Source organism: Sciurus carolinensis, chromosome 8, assembly GCF_902686445.1.
Source record: "Sciurus carolinensis chromosome 8, mSciCar1.2, whole genome shotgun sequence".
Lineage (NCBI taxonomy): Eukaryota > Metazoa > Chordata > Mammalia > Rodentia > Sciuridae > Sciurus > Sciurus carolinensis.
This window is the reverse complement of record NC_062220.1, coordinates 143036883-143060489: the sequence shown is the minus strand read 5'-3', so window position 1 is coordinate 143060489 and position 23607 is coordinate 143036883. Positions and strand designations below refer to the sequence as shown.

Sequence of the window (23607 nt, the reverse complement as noted above, 5' to 3'; positions counted from 1 at the left end):
GGGGCGGACGCCAGGGAGCTCAGGGCTGAAGCAGGACTGCACAGACGGCGCGGAGCGGCACAGCGGTGTCGAGCGGACGCACACACAGGGAGGAGCACCAACCCGGACCCAAGCAGGGCAACACAGACACCCCTCCATGGGGGAGAGAAAATGGACGAGTCATCTTTTCCTTGTGACCAATCTTTAGGCTAGAATTCTACTTGTTGGCTTGGATTCCAAGAACACTGCACAAGAAGTACAGGGTCCCCAGGTATGGTCCTTGAGGCTGGAGCTGGCCAGTCCTGAAGCCCACATGAGCCAATGCCAGAGGTGCCGAGGAGTGTCACCCTGGCCCAAGGCTACTACCTGGAGGTCCAACCGCCTCCACAGGCAGCCTCCCAGTGAGCTGCAGGGGCCAGAAGTTCCACTAGAACTTCTTCCCCAGAACCCAGGATGCGGCCTTGGAGTGCTTGCATAGTTGAAAGGCAATGGCCGCAGGTCTATTTCCCAGGTGTTTGCTGTTGACACCAAGTGAGTTTTGTGACCATGTTAAACAGATAACCAGAGGGGCTTCTGAAAGCTTCGTAAACACTACCAGGTTAAGAATTTAATAATGTCTTATATTCATATTAAGATCATTTACACTTATTTTTTAAAACACAAACTGAAAAAACCCTCCTCACACTTCTGCATAATAGAATAAGGCAAAAAAAACCCAAAGTTTTGTACATTATTATTAATTCTTATTTTAATATATATCTGTAACTTCGGTTCCAAGTACCAAGGGGGCGGGGAGGCCAGGGCCGGCCTGAGCGGGAGCCTCACAGTGCGCTGGACAAAAAGACCGCTTTCTCTCCATAAATAAGACAAGGGAACCCTGGGGCCGGAAAGGGATCTGAGGCCAGAGAACCACAAACCCCAACTAAAAATTCTTTTGGTTCTTTTAAGTGTCCGAAGAGCACAAAATTAGGAAAAATACAAAACCATTAAAAACGCTTCTCACCTGTCGGGGGGAAGGTACAAAGGTGGGTTTTCCCGGGGGCCCAATCTCCACCGGAGGACGGCGGAGGCCGCGGACCCAGCCCGCGCTCCGGGGCGCGCGCGGCGGGGCGGCGGCGGCGGGGCCGGGCCTGCGCGGGGCGCGCGCGGGCGGCGCCGGGGCTACCGCGCCTCCACCTCCTGCGGGTTGCGCGGCGGGGAGTAGTCGCGCTCGCCGGGTCCCAGTGCCAGCGGCGTAGTCCTGGGGCGCGCGGGGGCCGCGGCCGTGGCCACCAGCGGGGGAGGCGCGCCCAGCGCGGCGGCGGGCGGGGTGCGCGCCAGGAGCGCGCCGTGCAGCGCGCCGGGCCCGAGGCGGTAGTGCAGCGCGCCCAGCAGCGCCGCGCCCTCGGGCCCGGGCGCCCGCGCGCGCTCCAGGTCCTCGCGGCGCGCGTCCCGCAGGCGCTCGGGGCTGTAGTCGAGCGGCTCGCGGTCGCGGTAGGGGCGCTCGGCCGGCTCGGCCGCGGGGCCCGCGCGGCAGGGCAGCTCCAGCGCGCGGTAGGCCTCGCGCAGCGGCTCCCACGCGAAGCCCGGCGCGCCCAGGCGGTCGCGGCCCAGGCCCCGCGGCGGGGGCGCGGCGTGCAGGCCGCCACCCGCGGGCTCGGGAGCCTCGTCCTCGCGGCGCTCCTCCTTGACCTTCACGTCGCTCTGCGGCCGCTCGGGCGGTTCGGGCGGCCTGCCCGGCTCTCGGCCCAGCAGGCCCGCCAGGCGCAGGCTGTCGCCCAGCGCCGCCTTGCTGTAGGGCGACGGCGGGCGCGCGGCCGGCGGGGCCCCCTCCTCCTTGGCCGGAGAGCGGCTTTCCTTGACCCGGGGCTCCGCCTCTCGCTCCGCGGGGGCCCCGGAGCGGCCCGGCTCGCCCTGGCCACGCAGCAGGAGGCTGCCGACGGGAGGGCCCGCGGGAGCTGAAGGAGAGGCCCTGCTCAGCAGGCGCGTCTTCTCCAGGAGGTCTCTGCGGACAGGACAGCCGCCAGTCAGCCGGAGCCATGGCGACTTCCTCTCAGCACAGTGGGGCCCTCACTGCAGGACCTCGAGGTCCCCGTCGCGTGTAGTCTCTAGCATCCTGGACCCAACACCCAGACAAAGCTCACAGTTCTGCCCACTGTGGCCATGGGGGCCCTGGCCCAGGGGGTGGAGGTGCTGGTGGCTTCCTTTCAGGCAAAGTCCAGCTGGAGGCCTGGCTGGCTGTCCTCCTGCCCTGTACTTTCAACCTCTGACCTGGAAGACGTCTCTGGACAAGCAGCCCATAGCTGCCCAGGAGGCCCCAGCACCACCAGCCTGGGGCAGGCAGCGGGGCCGCGGCTTCTGCCTTGGGAGGGGCTCCTGAGCACACCCACCCGTTCCCCGAGACACACCTGTGCACACTGGAGGACCACAGGGCTGCCACACTGGCCAGTTCTGCTCAAAATCAGTGCAGCAAAAGACCCTCAGCTGGGGGCAGAGCAGAGCCACCAGGGCAGGTGTGACTCTGGGCAATTCCAGGGTCCCCTTCCCACTCCACCAAACACTCGGAGGTGACACTGGGTCAGCCTGTGTACAGGCCCTGGGTCACCCCACGTTCTCCTGGCAACCCTGCCTCCTGTGCTGACCCTGACGGCTGCCCTCTCCCTTCTGAATGTGCCCGTGAGCACCACATTTTCAACAGAGCTGGCAATGCCACCCGGACACCAAGACACCACCAGGCAGTGACCCCCACGTCCAGCAGGACCTCAGGGCCTTCCTGCTCCTGGGCCTTCCTTCTGACCACGGGGCAGCTGCAGTGTCCCCGAGGACAGGCCCTGCCACCCTCAGGACTGCTGGGCACACGGCGACTTTCCTGAGAGCCTGTTGCTCCTGAGATGCCCCAGATTCAGGATTCTGGGGCGAGGGTGGGGGGCAAGGCTTGAGAGGGGCACTTACAAGGCCTGCTGGGCCAGAGGACAGCGCCAGGCCAGCGATGCGTCCCCCAGGCCCCCGGGACACACAATTACAGAGGGGCGGGCAGGGCCGCAGGGGGCGGCAGCACACTCCCACTGCCTGTCCACACAAGCCGAAGCCACCCTGGCCGCGGGCTCTGCGGCCACAAGGGGGCTGGAGCGGCAGAGCACACGTCTGCTCCCGCAGTGCTGGGCAAGGGACGCCAGTCCACCTGCACTCCAGACGTGGCTCTGCCACCAGGCCACCGAGGGGTCACCGGCTGCGTGTCTGCCCTGCCTGCCCCTGAGCCCCTCCTGTGACAAGCCCAGTGGCCTGCTGGCCTCTTCCGGGCTGGCTGCTGGCTCCTGTCCACAGGGCGGGGTGGGGTGGCCTGGAGTGTGGCCCTTCTGCTGTCAGTCCTCGGGGGCTGGCCTCCACTCCACACCCAGGAGTCCTCTGCCGCTGGGCCTGATCTACCCACCCCATGACGAGGAGCGGGCAGAAGAGGGTGGGAGGGGGGCCTGGGGGCCAGTCCACTCACCGCTCCCGCTCTTCCCGGCCCTTGTCTGGCTCTCGGTCGTGGCTGGTCAGGGCTGCACCAGGCTCGGCCTCTGGGGGCTTGGGCCACGGGGGTGGCGTGGGGAAGGAGGGGGGTGCCCGATGCAGCCGGTTCCAGGCCTCGTGGGGGCTGGGCAGGCCATGCAGCGTGGAGCCCTCCTTGGGGGCAAAGATGCTGCCCCCTGGAGCTGGGGTGGGAGATAGGGGCGGCGCAGGGAGGTGAGCCAGGCAGATCCCGCCTCCCCTCCCCTGCCTTGCTGACCCAGCACCCCAGCCCCTGCCCAGGGGTCACTCACTCAGTGCGTGGCTGCCCAGGCCTCCGAAGGCATGGCTGCCCAGGCTCCCCAGGCCTCCGAAGGTGCTAGATCTGCTGAGAGGGCCTGTGGGCAGCGCGAGCTCAGAGTCTGAGGGCTGGGCAGGGCTCCCTGACCTCCGGAAGCTTCCAGCCGCAGGGCCACCTTCCCACCCTCTCGACTCCAGCCCCGAGGTCTGCAGTAGCCAGGGGGTGGTATGGGCCTCAGGGCACCTACCTGCAAGGTGACCAGCAGGCAGGAAGCTGCCGTGGTGGGCTGAGGGTCCCAACAGGTTGGAGGTGGGCTGGGTGGCACCTGGGTGGAGGGCTGCAGTTGGCAGAGGCCCAGGGAGCACACCGGGCACTGCCGTCTGCAGCGCTGCTCACAGCAGGGCCCCCGACTCCCACTCTCCCCTCCCACCCCACTGTGGAGCAGGCTGCGTCTGGGTGTGAAACGCAGGACCCTCCCAGACCTGGCCACAGTGAGGCCGCCTGGGTGAGTGAGGCTGGCCGCAGTGGACCCAGAGGACAGAGGGCCAGACGGGGGTGGAGATGAGAGAGAGGCCCAGGGAAGCCAGTTTTCAGCATGAGACTAAACGCCATCCTGGCTACTTTGGGGATTGGGTCTTGGGGACTGAACACAATATCCCCTTCTGCGGGCTCTGGGGACACAGGGCCCAGCCCACGAGGGTCCCCCTGGGTGCACTAGCACCTGACAACCAGCCCCTAGGGGTCCCAGAACCGAATGTGGGGAACTGGGGGGCACTGGGTCTCAGGTGCTGCTGAGTAGGGCCTGCAAGTGGGCGTGTCCTTCATCCTGGAAGGTGGGGACGCCCAGCACGGGCCACAGAGCCTCTGGTCTGCACTGAGTCCCAAGATGGAAAAGTAGTTCCACATTTCTCAGTCGGAGACAAAACAGCCAGGAAACCCAGCATCCGCAGCAGCACCCAGCAGGCCAGAGCAGGCGTCGGGGAACCAAGCAGAAACCGGCCCCCTCGCAGGCACGGCAAGGACGAAGGGGGAGACCAGCCCTCCAGGACCCCAACTCAAGGATGAGAAAGGACAGCAAGAAAGAGCACACGCCAAGGGACAGGCTGCCCAACACTGAGGGACAGACGCCTCTGCGAGGCCAGCGGTGGGAACGAGGTGTGGGCCAGGCCGTCCACCCCTGGGAAAGTTCAGTTACCAAACACTCCCCAGCAGAAACAGCCTCAAGAGGCCACAGCCAGCAGAAAGCTTCTGCGGCCCAAAGCCCTGGGCCCCCCGTCGGCCCGGACTGACTCCTAGGCTCCTCTCCAGAGCTGAGCGGAGGGCAGCCTTGGACACCAGGCCCGGCCAGAAGCGAGGCAGGCCTGGGAGCGAGGCCTCTGTCCTCACAGAGGTGGCCCTCGCTGCAAATGTGAGGCTCTGCACTCGGTGTGTCTAGAGGAGGGCGGAGGGCGGGTGTGGAACAAGGGACGCACACAGGCCGCGGAAGCGACATGCACTTCTGCTTCCGAGCAGAAGCCCAGTGAGACGTGGGATTGTGCAAAGCCAGTGACAGAGTGGGATGCAGAGCACCGGGAGATCCGACGTGCCCTGTGTGGGTGGGAGCAGGCTCTCCCGCTGGCCTGTGTGCTGGGCGGCACTTAGCAGAGCCTAGTGGGAAGAGCGACAAGAAGCAACACCCTTGAGTCAGAGACCCAGACCTGCAGGCCAGGGAGTCGCAGAGCCAGCCTCAGCAGCAGCGGCAGACGTAGGGCAGGGGCGCATGCCGGGCTGAGGCGGGTTGGGCTTCAAGGAGGGGACAGGCTCTGGGGACACGTGCACGTATGTGTGTGAGTGTGTGTGTGTGCGCGCACGTGCACAGGCTGCAGGTATGGGCCTCAAAAATCACACATGGGAGGCTGGCCGCAGCAGGGCCACACACTTGGTCTGGAGAGGCCCCTCCGCACCCACGAGAGGAGGCCACGCGCCTGCCTCCTTTGCTGAGGGCCCCGCTGCACGCCCCTCCCCTGGGCCAGGACCTGGCACACACCCAGCCAGGGTGCCCAGGCACTGAGCCTGTCACCCTCTCTGCTGGTCCTGGGTGGCCCTGGGGACGCTGAGGCTGCAGCATCTCAGAAGAAGCAAGGCTGGGTGGGCCCTGGAGCAGCATGCTGAGGACCCCTTCCTGGGGCTGCTGGGCCCAGAGGGGGAAGGGCAGAGGGAACAGGAGACCCCACAGGAGAGGCCAGCAGGTCCAGCAGCAGCACCCAGGACTGAGGCCCGACACGCTGAGGCGCAGAGTGCTCTTCCTCCTGGCCTGGGAGCGGGCGGGGGCAGGTGTCCCCCAGTCTTACCTGTGCTGGAGAAGAGGGGCCGGGCCAGGTCCTGTGGGTAGTGGAGCCCCGAGAACACACCTGGGGCAGGGGGCCTGCTGGACAGGTCCAGCTTTGCACCCACCTCCAGCTGGTGGGGGTCCAGCTGCATCTGCTGAGGACAAGGTGTGCACTGGGGCCACAGCCACACCCCCACGCTGGCAGCCCAGGCAGACAGGACGCCTGCCCAGTGCCAAGCAGCCTCGGCCTGGACGCGGCTGCTCGTGGGACCCTCCCCTGCCCTCTAAGGCGGGACTCAGGTGGAGAGGCACTTCACAGTCAGGCTGCTCCAGGCCAGCTTGACTCTAGCCGCCTTCAAGAGCCTGGACTTACTGAGATCCGCAAGGCGGAGCCACGCTCGTGGGCATGGCCATGGGCAGCCTGCAGGCCACGCGGATGGGCAGGTGGGAAGGCCGGGCAGGCGGATCTCAGCTGAGGCAGCTGAGAGGAACCGAGCTCCAGGGTGCCCAAGGCGCCACCAGATGTTGCTCCGTGACCGCGGCCAGCTTTGACTTGGCCACTGGCTCTCAGTGGGGACACCCCTGCCTGAGTCTCCCCTGCAGCCCTGTCTTCCGGGGGTCACCCAAGCAAAACCCACTGTGTGTTTCCAGTCCCTTCCCTGACCTCTCCCTCAGTGCGCTCAGGACACCATGATTCTTAAGAGGTGGGCACGGAGGGGTCCAGCCTCAGAGGGGTCATCTGAAGGCAAGATGCAGGGCCGTGGTGCTGACCTGGCCTGCTGGAAGGACCCTCCCTGCCCTGGCCAGACATCTGCACACACAGGACAGGGCTCACTCCTGGCCCCTGCTCTGGCTCCTGTCCCAGGCTCCTCCCTGCGGCCCCAGACACTGGTCAGGGTGTCCTTCCCTCCACAGCGGGCCCTGTCTGGCCTCACCTTCACTTTCTGCTGATGGTGGTGGATCTGCCAGGCAATCTGCACGTGCACAGCACACCACTTCCCCGGCCTCTGTGTGGAGGGACCAGGACGTGCTCAGGGGCGCCCCATGCCTCCCGCCACAGGCCACAGGGCCTGGCCCTCCCCAAACACACACTTACCCTGACTGCTGTCCGGTAGGAGTCAGACACCTGTGGTGGACAGAGCAGAGGAAGGGTCGCATGCAGGCCCTGTAGGGTGCAGCAGGGAGGGCAGGGGTGGCCTCTGACACCTACCCCAGGGGCCTTCTGTAGGAGCGCGTGGACAGCACTGGCCCGGCCTGTTACCTCGATTGGGTTTGAAGTCTGGGTTGAAGAGAGAGCACGTCACCACAGCTGAGGGAGCCCAGGGAATGGCCTATGCCTAGCCCACTGCTACCCAGGGGTGGCCTGGCTTCCCTCAGTCCGGGGGTTTCCACAAAGGTGGGGAAAGGGGGTCTGGACACTGATGACCAGAGAGAGTGGGCCACTGACCAGTGGCAGAGCCGCCTGCGTGTTGGGGCTGCGGCCACACTTAGGAAGACACAGAAAGCCCAGCCCCGGCCCTGGAGCTGCAGGGGGGTTGCCCTGTGGTCACACTGGGTCGAGTAGGGACGGCAGAGGCCCATCCTGTCCAGCACCCGGCTCTTTCAGTTGCTCTTCAAAGTGATGGGGGCCACTCAGGTGGCCACACTTGTGGGCATGTCCCTCCAGGCCCTTGCTCTGCCTAGGAGGCACAGGGCTCAGCCAGGACAAGGGGCTTGGCATCTGAGACAGACACGTGTGCCCATCCTGGGGCAGGCACCATGTCCTCCACTGCGGGTGGCTGGGGACTGAAGGCCTCTGGGCCGAGGGTCAGGTACTAGGGACCCATCTGCCATCGAGGCAGTGCTGCCAGCTCTGGGGTTCTCCTGTGTGAGCTGGTCTCAGTGTGAGACCTGCCCGTCCAGGTGCTGGGCAGCTTCAGCACCAGGTGGGAGACTGCTGGGGTCCTTGGAGGTCAAGACCTGCTGGAACCTGGGAAGACCCAGGCCCTGTCCCAGGATCTGTGCCCCAGGGGTGAGGTTTCAGGGCCACATCTGCATTCCCTCCCCAGAGGTCACAAAACAGAGAGCAGGATGCTCAGAGGACTCTCTGCCTGGGCTGAGGTGGCTCACAGCCTGCCAGAAGGCCCTGTGCTGGTCACTGTCTACACTGGGGGCACCCGAAGCCCCTCTGGAGAGTGAGTACCCACAGCACAGTCCTCTCACAGACTGCTACCCACTCCCTGGAGACGCTTCTAGTTCAGAGGCCTCCAGGCCCCTGGAAGCAGCTGCAGATTGCAGACAGGCCCAAACTGGAAGATGTCCTCAGGTCAGTGGCCGGATTGTAACATGGACCAGAGACACTCCCAGCCCTGGTTCCCCACCTGCCTGTTGCACCCACCCCACCTGCTGTGCACAGCTATACCTTGGGCTGAAAAGCACCCTGCAGGGACCCAAAGGGGCCGGGGTGTGCCAGTAGGGTGGGCAGTCCCGGGACGGCAGGAGGGAAGGGTGGGAAGAGCTGTAAGAGAAAGAGTGCTGGGCCTCGGACCCTCCCTGAGGAGGACCCGAGTGCCCCCTGGTCCTTCCCCTTCCCAGGGAGGTGGTGCAGCCCAGGCCTGCCCAGGAGTGGGCTGCAGGAGACACTCACGCTGGAATGTCGGAAGTATGGGCTGTCCAGCTTGGGTGAGAACTTGTCAAACTGCGGGGAAAGGAAGCAGAGATGAAGCCTCCCGCACTGGCCCGAACCCGCCCACCCTGGCTAGTGGCCACCTGCCTCCAGGGTCCTTCACATCAGTCTCTAGCCCTGAACTCCGATGGGGGCTGGCAGACCAGGGCGGCCCCTCCCACTCTCATGGTTCCCTGCTACCTGGCCAGTCTGCTGTGCAAGGCTGAAGCCCTGGCGGGGACGGGGCACAGGGGAGCTGGGGCCACACCCTGGCTGCGGACAAACAGGGAACGCTGCCCCACTCAGCTCCGGCTCAGGAGAGAAGCCCGGGCCCTGAGGACCCCCGCGTGCAGACCTGGCGCCGCGGTGCACCCAGCGAGGGACACGTGCGGACACAGGCGCCTAAGGCCAGGATGAGACGCAAGGGAGACGCGGGGGGCTGTCGGGCAGCCGGGCTAGGGGCCCGAGCGGGCCTGGGCAGAGGGAGGGAGGGAGTGGCCGCGGCCCGTCCTCGGGCCGTGTGCACGTGTGCGGCTCTGCGTGTGCCCGCCGCGCGCCCCCGCCCACCCCGCAGCGCGCGGGCCTACGCACCGGCAGGGGCGCGGCGGGCGGCACGAGCGGCGTCGCGGGCAGCCCCGGGAAGGGGGCGAACGTGTGTTGGTGCTGGTGCGTGTGCTGGTGCGTGTGTTGGTGCGTGTGCTGGTGCTGGTGGAACTCGGCCCGCAGCAGAGCCCCGGGGCCCAGGGAGGCGCCCGGCCGCTCGGCGCTCTGCACCAGAAACCGCGTGTTCAGCTCCTGCCTGAGCAGCTCGCGATCTACGAGAGAAAAAGAGAGAAGACGGAGAGGCACGTCGGCCGCGGGCTCCCGGCGGGGCGAGGCGGATAGTCACCTGGCACTCCCGGTTTCGGCAGGCCACGCCGTGGCGGCCGCTCGCTAGGTGCGGGCCCAGGGGTGGAGGTAAGAGAGGAGCCTGTGCCCAAGTACCAATCAGAATCCCCGAGGGAGGCTGGCAGTACGTGATTGGCTGGCCGAGGGAGAGCAACAGGCTGGCATCTGGAGGCGAGAGAGAAGCGGGTGAGCCGCGGCCGGCAGCACGCAGCACGCAGCGCGCAGCGCGCAGCACGCAGCACGCACGCGCGGCGCGCCGGCCCCACCCGGGCGGGCCGGCTCAGGGAGCCTCTGGAGCCCCGTCCCAGGGAGCAGGGGCGGGCTGTCACTTTGGACCCGCTAGTCCCCGGCCTCGGTCACCAGGATTCGCCCTGAGGGGTGGGGAGGAACGGAGCCCTGGAGGTCGCCCACCAGAGGTGGGCCGGGGGCCGGCGCAGCAGGTCGATGAGGGAGGCCCCGCGCAGGACAGGGCTGTCTGCGCACGGTACGACCCGGCAGCGCAGCCCTAGGAGGGCGGTCGCCACCGCTCCTGCCTCGCGGGGCGCGCCCGTGGCGCAGTGCTCCCGGGCTCCGACACCTACCGGCAGGGTGTCCTGGGATGACCAGGCTGCTGGCGGGCAGCGCCGGGGGCGGGGGCAGTGTCGGGGGTGTGGCGAACATGGCCGCCGCGTGGTGCTGGTGCTGCGCCTGGGACCGGAGCGCCAGGTGTGAGGTAGAGAGGTGGGGGCCGGGCCCGTGCGGCGACAGCGACACGTGCTTTGCCAGGCCCAGAGGGGCGCCGCTGCCCGTGCTGCTCCTGCCGGGGACATGGGGCTCAGTGCCACCTGCAGCCCCTGCCCAGGGTCGAACCCCAGGCCGGACCCTCCCCTGGCCCTCGGCCCCACCCCAGGCCCCGCCCACCTGAGGCCGTGCAGGTGCGGCCCGTTGGGCGCCGCCTGGCAGGAGCCCGGACCCGCGAAGGTGCCCAGCGACGGAGGCACGTGCGTCGGGAGCGGGTCGCGCTGCTGCGGGGGCGCGGGCGGCGGCTGCGGAGCGTGGCGGGGCACCGGGGCTTCCTTCTTCACCAGCGGGCTGGCCCGGGCGCTGCACGCGAGACCGGAGGGCGCGGCAGCTGCGGGCAGGAAGGACTCAGTGCTGAGCTCACGGCTGCGCTCCAGGCCCGACACCTTGGGCACTGCTCCGGCCTTGGTCTCCGACTTGTCGCTGAGTGCGGAGCCTGTGAGGAGAGGGCAGGTGTGTTCCTGTGGCTGGCCCCGTTTGCCCAGGTGCCACCTGCCAGAGACCCGAATGTCCAGGCCCACTAATGCTCTTGGCAGCCCGCCAGGGGGCCCTGTGGCCACCACTCTTTTCTGATGGGGAACCTGGCAGGCAGGTCCTGTACTTTTACACAGCCAGGTCACAGCCAGGGCCTGCTGGGCGCTGCCTCTGTTGGATGTGGAGTGTGGTCAGCCTAGTACCCCCACAGGGAGAGTCCGAGACCCCACAGGAACCCAGGCTGGCGGCTGTCACGTCCATCTTCCAGACGGGCCCAGGCACTTCAGGGCTTGGTCCTCACAGGATGCTTACCACCCTCTTTCGGACCTCCCCTGGAGATCAGGGAAAGCTGCTTGCCCCAAAGACAGCTGCTCCCCGTGGCCCTCACCCAGCGTTCCCGGACCACCAACCCTCCCAAGTCCTGCACAGCCCTCTGAATCCGGAGACCGGAGGCAGGAGTCAGCCGAGGACAGACTCACCTTTCCCAGCTGCTGGCGAAAACAGCTTCTCGGAGCCCACAGAGGCCTGAGGAGAGAGCAGCAGCTCAGAGCTGGCCTGGAGGTAGAGCGGCTAGGGGCCCAGCCCCGGCACCCAAAGCTGGGCATGGACACCAGGGGTCTGGGCAGGTTTCTGGCCTGTGCTGGGCACTGTGGCCTGGTGGAGCGTGCCCTCCCCTGCACCCCCACACCTGACGGTGAATGGCTAGTGTCCTGCAAGTGACGTTGGTGACCCAGGGACCCCTCTGCTCAGATCAGAGGCTAGAGAGCAGGTACCCAGAGCCTGCAGAGCCCTCACCACCTCTGGCCCTGGCTTAGAGAGCTGGGGATGGTCATGAGAGCCACCAGAAGTGGGAGGGACACAGCACCCTTCTCCATGCTGGGGCTGGCTGCGTTCAGGTCCCATGACCAGGGCCACTGTGCAGTGACTACTGAGCAGGCTGAACCCCTTGGGCACTTGATGGCCTGCTTGACCCTCCATCTGTCCTAGAGGAACAGGCTCAGTGACGCTGACAGGCCAGGGGAAGGGGGCCTGTGCTCTGGGGGGCTCTGCATGGTCCCAGACAAGCAGGAGCAGGAGAGTGGCCTTGGGCAGATCTGGTTTCCTCGCCTTTGGTCTTTTTCCCTGTTAGGTTCCCTGAGTGATGGACTGAATGTGTCCCTCATAGCCCACACGCTGGAACCCCAGACCCTGATGGGATCCCAGGGCTGCAGGAGGGGGTCCTGGCAGAGCCCTGCCGAAAGGGCCTGGTGCTCTGCAGAGAGCTCACTGCCCCTTGCTGCTGCACCCTGCTCAGCAGAGGCCCCAGAACCGCCAGCAGCCTGTGAGACACCAAGTCTTCTTCAAAACTGAGACGTGACTGTGTTCATAAGGCCCCAGTTGGTGGGTTTTGCTACAGCAGTCTGACCAAATGAAGACAGACGTGACCCAGGGTCTGCCCATCTGCACCCCCAGTGGCTACTGTGCATTTGCAGAGTGGACACCCATCACTGGCCATCACCCCAGAGACGTGGCTCCCAGCCCTCGCCCCATCCTGGGCTCTCCTGTACACCCTCCTGCTCTGGATGGGCACCTGAGTGCTGTCCTGTGGCACGGGGTCATCCCTGTGGTGCACTTCCTACAAAGACCTTGGGGACACTGCTGGATGGAGAGGACAATGAGGGAAACACCGGGCAGTGCTTACAGACAGACATGTGCAGGCATGCCCACATGTGTGCACTGTACACACGCATGTGTGGGACCACTTAGGTCTGTCTGCCCCAGCACGTGTGTGCTTGCCATGGGGTGTGCACTGTGTCCACTCCATGTCAGCAGAAACTGAGGAAGGGCCTGGAGGACCCACTGGCAGCTGCAGAGTGGACTGCTGTGGGAGGGGCACACGTGGGGCTTATGGGGCTGGCGGCAGACTTGGCTTAAAGACTCCTGCGTTAAGTTCCACCAAGGAGGATGCGCTCAGCGATGGTCTGTGGATTAGAATGCAGTATCGACGGAAGTGGTGGGACAGACAGACTCAGCAGCCACCAGAAGTGAGCCTGAGGGGAGTGCTGGCGCCAGGCAGGAGGGCCTCCCCAGCACTGGACACTGAAGCTGTTCTCCACACTGCAGGCCGGCTTCCCAGTGCCCATCCGGCCCTGCCAGTCAGTATGCGGAATGCAGGGGTCAGTGCTGCTACAGTGTGAAGGGCTTTCCAAGAACCCTCTGTGCAGCCCAGCCAGAGCTGGCCCATCCCGACTGTCTCTGGGGAAAGGATACCCCAGTGTCCATGAACATGCGAAGGAATGGAAGAGTGCTCAGCCAGACCACAGGCCCACCTTGCATGACCAGGAAGGGCTGCGGACACACCCAACGTGGGTGTGCTCAGATGCCGGCCCCTGAGATCACATCCGTGGGAAGCCCCACAACCCTGACCAGAGATGGCCAGAGGTGCTGGGCACAGACTACACAGCTGCTGAGATGCATCAAACCGCGCACTTAGAACAGGTGACCTTACTGCATATCCACATCAGCATGGAGAATCAAGGAAAGATGTGGTGGCTAGGCATGGACAGTCCAGGTGGGCAGAGCACACACCCAGGCAGGTACTCCGCAGCACTCACGCCCACTCACACGGTCAGGACGCACTCCTTAGTGGAAGGGGATCGGAGATCCTCCGACATGGACCCCGACAGCGGCAGGCACGGAAGTGCAGCCCTGATGAAGCATGGGGGGGGGCGAGGACCCCTCCCACTCACTCAGGAGCCTGTGCGTCACAGTGCCCGTGATGGGTGTCCACTCTGCATGCCCAGCAGGGTTCCTGCAGAGTGTGGGATGGGAGTCGGGGTTGGTTGTAAACAGGGAAGGGTCCTGTCAAGGAAGGTGGCTAGGCCAGGACCACTCCCACTCTGACTGGAGTCTGCGCACCGAGGCGGCAGGGACAGTGCGCAGGACACCACCTAGGTGTCACTCAGACCCTGCGTGGTGGCCCAGGCAGACGCGCTGGCTCCCTGCTCCTGGTGGGCAGGTGCTGAGTTGGAGCCGCTGTTCCGAGGCTGTTCCAGTTTGCAGGTGGCAGGGATGGCTACGTCATGCTCCCGTGGGGGTGAGGGGTCTGACTGGCCAGGTGGGCCAGGCTCGAGGGGCTGAAGTCCAGCCTCCAGCTACACACATTCCTGCAGGAGTGACCCCAGCCCAGGCAGCGAAGCAGAGCTACTTTGGGGAGAAGGCCTGGGCTTCAGGCCCACGAGGCACTCCACAGGGCTCCACGGTCAGTGCCAGCAAGGCTGGAGTCCCCAGCTGACCCACATGCCACTCTGCCCCCCCAGAACCCGACACCCACCCTGACCCCTTGCAGCTTCCACCATGAAGTTGGACCCCTAGGGAGGACACAACAGCGCCCCCTCCCTGTGTCCTGCCGCTGGAGGGTTAGACATGAGTGAGGGGATCAGAACTGGCCAGGACCATGGGCTAGTCACCAGGAGCACCTGCCTGGAGGAAGAGGGTCCCACAGGGTGGGTGGGGAGGGCTCTGCAGAAAAGATGGCACAAGCCCTGCACCTGGACCCTAGGGCCTGTACCAGACAGCCCACAGCCTGCTGAGGCCACTCAGGACGAGGATGCTATAGAGACAAGGTGGTGGGTGCGTGCCGGGTACAGAGCATGACGCAAGCCAGCAAGGGGTTGGCCTGCCCCCTGGTCCTCCCTGTCTGCAAGGCTCCGGGAGCCTAGGTTTCCTGGACCACTGGCACAGCTGGACCCTCCCTGTGGTCACAGGGGCTGTCATCGCCCCAACTAGTGTCTGCTGCTGACCCATAACAACCATCTGGGCTGGTCTCAGCATTTAGAGCTCTTCACAACAGCCAAGTCGGACCAGGTCTGCAAGCCCAGGTCATAACTCGTGTCTCCGACTAAGAACATTCCAGAGCCTCCCCTCTCTGCATGCCCCAACCCTACCCTGAGGTTCCTGCACCCAGGGATGCTGTGGTCCCCACTCCTTCCTCCTGGACCCTGTCTGAAGGCCCCTACCCCTCCGTCATCCTCTTCACTGATGGCCTGCTGGTCAGCTGCCCGCTCTGAGCCTGGGCCACAGCCTGGGAGGCCCTGCTGCCAGCCCCGACAGCAGCCACCCCTCCCCACAGAGGCTGCTGGAGGTCTTGTCTGTGTGGCTGCACTGGCAGGCGGGGCTGCTGGGCATGGTGCCAGCTCCCCACACTTTCAAGGGGCCCTTCCCGGTGGCACTGGCAGCAGATGAAACAGATGAGCCAGGGCCCAGCAGTGATCGCTGCCTGGGTCAGCAAGGAGGGAGGGGGCACTGAGGCCTCCAGGCAGGCAGGAAGCTGGTGAGACTGCATCCACAGCCACCCTGGAAGGCAGCTCAGAAGCCCAGGGCAACCAGGGGAAGCTCGGGGCTACGGGAGATGTTAGAGCTCCAGGCAGCAGCACGCCTCTGCTGTCCTGTCCTCCACTGACGCAGTGTCAGGGGCCAGAGTCTGCCCTCCAAAGGGACCTGAATGCCTGGTTGTGCTTAACCTGACGCGGGGAGTCCCCAAACATTGGGGTTCAAGCTGGAAAGCTGGGCTCCCAGCGCCATGAGATGGCACCCCAGGTTTCAGGAAAGCCCCGGGGAGCAGGGGGAGAGCTGGAGGGAGCTCTCTTCCCCACGGAGCAGTGCCCTGGCAAAGGCTAGCTGGCAGGCGAGCTTCTCCTGCACCCAGACCTGTGCCCCACGCTGCCACAGCCAGTCCACCTTCAGCAGGCAAACATGTTCAGGAAGGGCCTCTGCAGGGGCCCTGGATGCCCGCCAGGCATGGTCCCACCAATCCACGACAGCTCTGAACTGACAGAAGCCCAGTACCCAGGGTCTCCTGGGGGCACCGCACAGGTTCCAGCTGGCTTCCTACAACAGCCACAGAGACTGGGGCGGACCCCCTCCCCTCCCTCCTCACTTTGCTTTCTACCAGGACTTCAGAGCTGGCTGGCTGGCGGGGCCACCAGAGCTCTCTAACAACTTTTTGGGGCATTATCTGCAGGGATGTGACCCAGTGCACCATCCAGCTCCAATCCCGGCGCTGACCGGAGTGAAGGTGGAAGGTGTCCATCCCGGCCAAGGCCACAGGCTGCAGGCTCTGGGTCCCGCGGGGCGTGGCGGGCAGGGTGGGCCCCACGAATCCCTCCATGGTGCACAATCCCGGCCTCGGGTGGACCACCGCGCGCTTTGTCTGCGAGAGCCCGACACTCCGCGCAGCCTGCGCCGGTCGCGCCCCGCCCCAGACAAAGAACTCAAGTCCGGGCAGGTGAGCGAGGCGCCGGTCCGAGGCCAGCTCCGCGCCCGGGCGCAGACAAAGGCGCGCGCCGCCTGGGGCCCGGCCCCGCCCCCGCCGCGCCCCTGCGGGTCCGCGACCCTCGCGGCTGCTCCCCCGCCGCCACGTGTGCCCCTGGGGCCAGCGGGGGCGTGGGGTCCCGGGTCCCGGAGCCCGAGCGCGCACTGACCTCGCGGAGCACAGGTCCGGCCGCCGAGCGCCCACAGCGCCGGCCCGTCGAGGCGGCCGCTCTCCGCCCCGCTCAGCCGCAGCCCGGGCCGGGGGCGCGCAGGGCGCGCATGTCCGCCGCGCGGACGGGCGCAGGGGCGCGGGGTGCGGGGCGCGGGATTGCGGCCCGGCGCCGTCGGGGGCGGCGCGGCAGGCGGTGGGCGCGCTGCGGGCGACGGTGGCGGCGGACGGGCGGCGGGCGGGGCGGGGCGCGGGGGCGGGGCGCGGGCAGGCCCGACTAATCCAGCCCCGAGGCGCGGATTGCAGGCGTCAAGGCCACCGAGGAGCCGCGGGTCCCGGGTCCAGTGCCCCTGGGCATGACTCCGGATCCTCGCCGCGACAAGTTGCGCACAAAGGCCACACGGCTTAGAGGGGAAACTGAGTCGCGGAGGGGCGAGGTCACTGCACCGTCGAGGAGCTGGGGCTTGAAGGGCCGACAGAACCTCCGAGTCCAGGTCCTCAGGGATCTGCAGCCAGCCCGCCTCCCACTAGGCAGGCTCCAAGGAGTCGCTGTCGCTGCACAGCGCGCCCACCCGGCCACCGAGGCTGCCAGCCGAGACTTTACAAGGTGTCCAAAGAGATCTGAATTTGGATCCAACCACGGCCCCACGTAAAGGCCAAGTATGAGTGCCACACAGACCCAGTCACCGGCAGGACCGTCCGCGCCAGTGCACACACGTGCCAAAGCCAGGATGCAGGGAATTCCCATCCAGATGCTGCTGGGAAGAAGACCAGGGGGAGGGCTGGGCACTGGACAGAGTGGCCAGGGCCCACCTGCCTGCCAGGGCCCTTGGGAGTCCAGCCCAGGCTCTGGACTTGAGGTCAGGAAGAGGGTCGGTCTTCTCTTTCTGGGCGTCCCTTCAACAGGGCATGGGAGCCAGGCACAGAACCCTAGGCAGGGCTAGCACTTCTGCTTCAGTAGGTGGCAGGGCATGCACAAACCCAGGGCCTGCCCACACACAAAATCTCCAGCGGCACAGGAGAGAGTGCCAACAGCGAGGCCTCTGGGCAGGGATTTTAAACTCTTTTCTTCTATTTGAGGTATTGACCAGATGCACATTCTCTTCTTACCAAACAATAAAACAAAGCAAAACCACTCCCAAAGTCCTGCTGTGCCTGAGCTGTGCTAGAAGCCCGAGAGCTCCTAGCCCTGTGCCCTTCACAGCCATCCCCAGCCCAGACCAGGAAACAGCCTGCATCTGGCTGCAGAGCCCAGGACTCAGCTAGGGCAAGCCCCTCCTCTGGGGGATGGCGGGCCTCTGCCGAGGGAGGGATGCCCGGAACTCAGGGAAGATGTCGGTGGGTGGGTGGAGGCTGGCTGCAGGAGCCTGGGGCTCCCGGGGGCAGTAAGGAGCCTATGGTGAGGCCTGCGGGTGAGGGCATGGTAGGGGCACACAGCCCCAGTTGGTGCCGTCCTTCCTGGTGGTCTGTTGGGCCCAATTAAGGGACTGCACCCCATACCAACTGAGCGGCTACCTCTCTGGCCCCTCAAAGGTCTATGCCTCCTTCTGTAGGTGAGGGCAGGACAGAAGGCTGGCACCAGCAACCCAGGAGCGCAGTCCCCTGGCTAGGGCAGGGGACACAGACCACAGCCTTTGCAGGGATTTGGGGTCCAGGACCCAGTGGGTTGGGAGAGCAGGGAGCAGGAACTGAGCAGACCTTGCTGGGGAGACCTGGAGTCCCGGGGAGCAGGGCCACACAGCTACAGCTCCAGGACAAGCCCCTGGCCTGCTCGGCTGAGGTCCAGGTCCCAACGCAGCTGGCTCCTCGGGGCCTCACCTGTCCACACAACCATGGGAGAATCGAGTGTCTGGCCATAATTGTGATGTTTGTGTCCCAACATCACTTCTGAGGCCACCTGGGCACTAAGCCCTGGAAGTGGCAACCAGCAGGGACCCACAGAGGTGAGGGAGCTAGCTCTGAGAACCGGGGGCTTGTCTTTAATTTTGTCTAGAAAGGAAAGTAGCTGTGATACGAGAGAGCTAATGAGGTTTGAAATCGAGAAGGAAATGGAGTTAAGAGCCAGCGAGAGTGCCATGACGTCCACCACAGATAATGACCACGGGGGCTGGACGGTGCCCGTTTACCCCCAGCCTCCGTCAACAACGGGAGGCCCTGGGGCTGCCCTGCGGCACCCCAGCCTCCGTTCAGCCAGTTTGTGACTGGGTGCCAGGCCCCGCACTGTGTCAGGATCACAGAGCAGGCCAGCTGCTCCCTGGCGGCTGCCTCTCGGCAGGAGACAGGCCATCAGCAAGAAGAGGCAGAGGCCAGACGTGAAGACCCGCGAGGTGGCCGTGTGACTGGCAGTCCTGCAAGGCCTCTGCACTCTGGCAGAGTCACGGCCACAGCCATGCTGGGCCCACTCTAGGGTGACCCGAGAGCAGCGGGGCCGTGACTGACTCGGCAGCGAGCCGACCGCGAGACTTCCTCCCAGGACCAGGAAAGGCAAGACCTGTGCAGCGCGGCCTGAGGAGGGCGAGCAGCGCCCCAGACAGACCGCGGAGACCTCGGCAGCGGGTAGGGCCCGGGCCGAGTGCAGAGGCCGGGGCCATGCCAGGAGGCTGTCCCGGGACTGCCCCATTTCTGCGGGAGGGGACATGAGGATGAAGACAGGCTGCCTGTTGGTCCCCAGCCCTGAACCTGACAAGATCACGCCCCATCTGGAAATAGGGTCTTTGCAGTGTGGTCAAGGTAAGGCGGCCACTGCTCCAGGACTGGTGTCCTGTCAAGAGAAAGGGACAGACACAGGGGAGGAGCCACGGAAGGGCGGAGACCAGCCAGGCGGTCACAAAGCCCAGGCCGCCTGAGCTACGGGAGGAAGAGGCAGGGAGGGTGCTCCGGGCTTGAGGGAGGACACGGCCCTGGAGCTGACGTCTGGACTCTGGCTGCAGAGCCAGGAGAGGGTGCACTGTATGCGTATGGCCCTGAGCGTGTGGGTCTGCGTCAGCCCGGGAGGCTCCCAGCGACCCTCTCCTTGTGAGGACCCTCTCACCCTCAAGGAGGCACAGCAGCACCGCCCGTCTCCAGAGGCCACGCGGCCGCAGGTCGTCACACTGAGCCGTGGCCTCCTGCCTCGCAGCTGCCCAGGGGAATCATCATCATCTCCATTTTTCAGGCAAAGAAACAGGCTCAAAAAGCCTCCCGCATGCAAGGTCGCCTGTGGCGCATGACCAGCCTGGCAGGGCTGGGGACAGCCAGCGTCCACAGCTGGGGCTGTCCTCAGCTCGGGGAAGGCGACCGAAGGTGACCGTGGCCCAAGGATGTCCAGCTCCAGGTCCCACCATGGAGACCCAGTGGTGGACATGCCGGTCCCCACCCAGCTGCCATCTCCAACACCTGCTCCGGCCAGCGCCCTGCAGGGGACCTGGCAGGGGCTCTCGGAGGAGCACATGCTCCACCACCCAGGGTCCTGTCCCCTCCCACAGCTCAGAAGAACCAGCAGGTGGGCCGCTGCCCAGGAAGCCCCGAGGGAGCTGAAGCAGCAGGACCCAGCCTGCCTGTGACGGATGAGAACACGGGGCTCCTGGGGTGCACAGCAGCTCTTCTCAGAACAGGGTACGTGAGACCAGAGCCTTCAAGTCAGAGGGGAGGCCAGGCTCATGGGTCCAGCAGCTGAGCCCATCCTGTCCCTCCCAGGGCCAGCCTTGGGCCTCACGTATTTCTAGAGTTTCTGCCAGGCTCCCAGCAAAGCTGGTTCGGATGTTCACCTCTACCCTGCAGACCCGAGACCCCGACTAGGGCCCACCAGGCCCCACAGCCTCCACTGGGGTCCAGGGTCCCCACCCAGGGAGGGCTCTAAGGCCAGCAGGGAGGCAGGGGCTGCAGGGGCTGTGGCCCATAGGACCCTTCAGAGGGGAGCAGATGACAAGCACCAGGTGACAGGTGGCTGTCTGGGAGGGACACTGGACCGCAGGGCTCAGCTCTCCAAGCTGCCCATGGCCTGTCTAGGAAGGCCAGGTGCCTGGCTGCCTCTCACCTGGGGCTGCAGGGAGGGCAGTGGCCACCTGGACAGAGCCCTTGCTGCTCCTGCCTCTCCTCTTGTCCACATTCAGGTCTGGCCTGGGTGTCAGCATCCAGGAGCCTGGTGGCCAGGGTCAGGTGGGGCTCTGCACCGGGTGCCGTGTGCCCTGGGCAGGACAGTCAGACCCTAGGCCTGCCCTTCCTGCTGTGTGAGAGGACTCTGCTGGCAGCCTCCACGGCCCAGGGCCTCTCCAGGACGGTCCTTCCTCCACAGCTGCGGTGGGGAGGCTCCGGGTCTGTTCTGGGATGTGCTGCTGTTCCCTGCTGGTCCCGTGCACCACAGGCCACCGGGTTCCTCCCTGGTGACCACCTTCTGGGGCCTAGCCAGTGACCATGTGGGGCAGGCCAGGATACACCGATCCAAGGGAGGCCAAGCCAAGGGCAGCAGGGCCCTCAGGGTGGATCCTGGGCTCGGGGAGCCAGGCACCCTGAGCCGGCCTGTCCTGTAAACCTCCCACCCACTGAGGTTGCCAGAGTTGGGGTTTGTCACCTGTGACCCTTGGCACCCTAGAAGGTCACCCTGGGATAAGTGCAGCCCTGGTCCCAGCTTATCTGGTGCCTGGGAACAAAAGGGCCTTGTCCCTCTGTCCCTACCAGGACCCTGAGGAAGGAGCTCTCAGGAGCAGGGCTGGGCAGGCCTGGTTGGCACCAGGGCACATGCAGGGCAGTGACAGGAACCTGGAAGCTGCTTCGGGGGTTTGCTGTGCAGAAGAGCAGGTGCAGGGGTGAAGCACACGCCCTGACAGCGCTGCCGACTGTCCACTCTCCACGCCACTGTCCACCTCTCCATCCACCCCCAGTGCCTGTCTGGTGCAGTTCCCAAGAACAAGCACCTTAGCGGCGGGTCACGTGCTCCTGCTTCAGTGCCAAGAAGACAGGCTCACCGAGGAGCCCAGCTAGGCACAGCTCCTGCTGGGGAGGTCCAGGGACAGAGCGAGGCTGCCCAAGCTGGCAACAGCCTCACCCCAGGCCGCATGTCCATGCTGGCTCTGGCTGCCGTCCACCTGCCCCAGCAGCAGGCACCACTGAAGCTGCAGGGACCTGCAGGTCTGTTCCACTGTTGTGCACAACCTCTGCCGCTGCCCACAGCACCCCACCATGGCGTCTGTGCCCCTGGATGGTTCCCTTGGAAGCCCTTAAGACCTGCTGGTCTCAGTCCTTAGCCAAGGCTGGTCACTAGGCACACCACCTGGTGGTTGCCCACTATAGGCCTCAGATGTCCCTGAGGTGTGGGGTTGTGGCCTCAGGGCAGCCAGGGAGAGTGCCGGCCACATGGCCATCTGGCCAGGAGTACTGGGCAGCCAACAGACAGGCTGGGCCCTACAGGCTGTCTAATTAGCCCCACACAATTTTATATCCATGTTTTTCCAACAAAAAAGCAGCCAGACACTACCCGCCACTCTCCTGGGCCTGCTGGCGGCCTCCTCAGTCCTGGAGCCACCATGTGCAGAGTGGGGTGGGGAGGAGCCCCCTGCTCAGCACAGCCCGGTGTGCCTCAGGGTGCGCAGCTGGGCCTCGCGGGCTGGCCGTGACTTACTGGAGAGCAGGGTGGCCCTGCTTCCTCTGCAGGCAGGAGGTGGGCAGCCACCAGCACCTCCCATGCCCGGCCCTCCCCTCGAGGCTGCCTGTGGCGCTTCCCTGAAGACCTGCTTCAAACACAGTGCTGAAGGACGGCTGGCCCTACGCTGGCCGGTGCCTCTACCTGATGTCCCAGTGGGACCCCAACGGCGGCCGCACTGTGAGGAAGAGCCTGAGAGCCACGGTGTCGGGAGGGAGCACGCACGAGGCCAGCGCGAGGCCAGCGCGAGGCCAGCGCGAGGGCTCCTCGCGGGTGCAGGAGCCCAGGGCCCTGTCCCAGACCAGGACTTCCGCGTGGCGAGGAGGGTCTGCCTGCATCTCAGGCAGCACAAGGACCTGGCTCCCGTCAGCATGGCACGTGGCCACCGCCCCCCGGGACTGTCCAGCCCCTGGCTTTCCTGCCCAAATCCGCCCAGCCCAGGCCGCGCTGGTGAGCTCCACGGGGCGCCCAGTGCAGCCGTCTCCACAGGCATCCCCCGGGGCCTGCGCTCGGCAGAGCCTGGGCAGCCCACCCAGGGCAGGGTCCCCACCGGGCTGGACGAGGCTGGTGCCCACAGCAGGGAAGGCCACAGAGCCCGTGCTGTGCTCCAGCAGGTCAGCCCTGAATCCTGGAGCCTTTCACCTGGGCTCCAGGGGAGGTCAGGGACGGGCGGGCTTACCTTGTCGTCCACGCCGCTCTCGCTGTCACACTGCGGGGACAGAGAGAGAGGTGAGTCAGGACCCTCCTGCCCCGGGGCACAGGCAGTGGGCACACGTGGGTGTCCCCCATCTCAGCCGAGGGCCCTGAGCCCCACAGCCCCACGGAGAAGGCTCTAGGGGCCAGGGCCCCTCTGCCAGACGCAACGGCCCCACCCCAAGGAGGGCTTTCATCCCAACAGAGGCCATGGCCTCTCCACCCTGGAGGGGCAGTCGTGGGGTTGGTGGCCCCTCAGGGCAGGACTGTTCAGGCAGACTAGGTGCGAGGCGGCCTGGGAGCCCACGCTCCTGTCCTGGTCTGAAGTTAGGACTCTGAGGTGGCCCCAGCACCCCAGTTCCTCCTGGCAGGAGGGCACGTGTCCACGCCAGGGCCACCCGTGGCTGAGGATGGGCCAGGCCAGGAGGAGTCCTCAAAACAACTCTTTTTTTCCATTTGCAGTAAAAAGGCTTTGGAAAGCTGGAGAACAAGGCAGCTTCCCCTAAACGAACACAAAGGAAAGGCCCCTCTGGCCGTGCGTCCCTCGCGCTCTCGCTGGGCAGGGTCTCCCCAGGCATGGGCAGTGGTGGCCCCGGCGACACCTGGGCTGCTTCCGTGTCTCCGCTTGATGAAGACGGAAGCCCCCGGTGTGCCTCCCGGCCCCACGCTGCACCACGGGGCTTTCGTGACAGGGCCCATGTCCTGGGTGACAGTGGCTCAGGGAGAGCCACCTACAGGGCAGGCTCTGGGGGTGGGCAGGGCCCCGGGCAGCGGGACAGGCACATGGGTGGTCCTGAGGCTGGCCAGGTGGACTGGTGTGCTGGGCGGGCTGAGCAGAGGCCCCGGGCAGGACGCAGCAGGGCCTCTCCTGGCTGCTGGGCTGGGCCGAGCCACAAAGGCACAGAGACCACAAGTGCAGAGCAGGTCCCTCCCTGGCCCAGGCTGGAAGAGGGTCTGCAATACACCCCTGCCCAGAGCAGGTCAGGAGAGAGGA

General features: G+C 65.7%; 1 protein-coding gene across 8 annotated transcripts in view; it reads right to left on the bottom strand.

Moving 5' to 3' along the window:
* Nucleotides 1-559: 559 nt before the first annotated feature.
* The window catches only part of Fbrsl1 (fibrosin like 1), a 67042-nt gene continuing 43994 nt past the window's right edge, over nt 560-23607 (bottom strand). Inside the window, exons 5-20 of one of the 8 annotated variants that reach the window (XM_047560018.1) lie at nt 22600-22629; nt 11322-11367; nt 10489-10804; nt 10170-10384; nt 9685-9753; nt 9292-9515; nt 8683-8733; nt 8458-8553; nt 7267-7335; nt 7153-7182; nt 6992-7063; nt 6079-6211; nt 3996-4073; nt 3762-3845; nt 3449-3653; nt 560-1963 (exon numbers count right to left, since the gene is read on the bottom strand). In XM_047560018.1, the coding sequence (XP_047415974.1) occupies nt 1141-1963; nt 3449-3653; nt 3762-3845; nt 3996-4073; nt 6079-6211; nt 6992-7063; nt 7153-7182; nt 7267-7335; nt 8458-8553; nt 8683-8733; nt 9292-9515; nt 9685-9753; nt 10170-10384; nt 10489-10804; nt 11322-11367; nt 22600-22629 (2541 nt within the window). In that variant the 3' untranslated portion in view covers nt 560-1140. The remainder of the gene's footprint in view (nt 1964-3448; nt 3654-3761; nt 3846-3995; nt 4074-6078; nt 6212-6991; nt 7064-7152; nt 7183-7266; nt 7336-8457; nt 8554-8682; nt 8734-9291; nt 9516-9684; nt 9754-10169; nt 10385-10488; nt 10805-11321; nt 11368-22599; nt 22630-23607) is intronic. The other 7 variants (XM_047560013.1, XM_047560014.1, XM_047560017.1 and 4 more) reach the window with 7 other exon arrangements.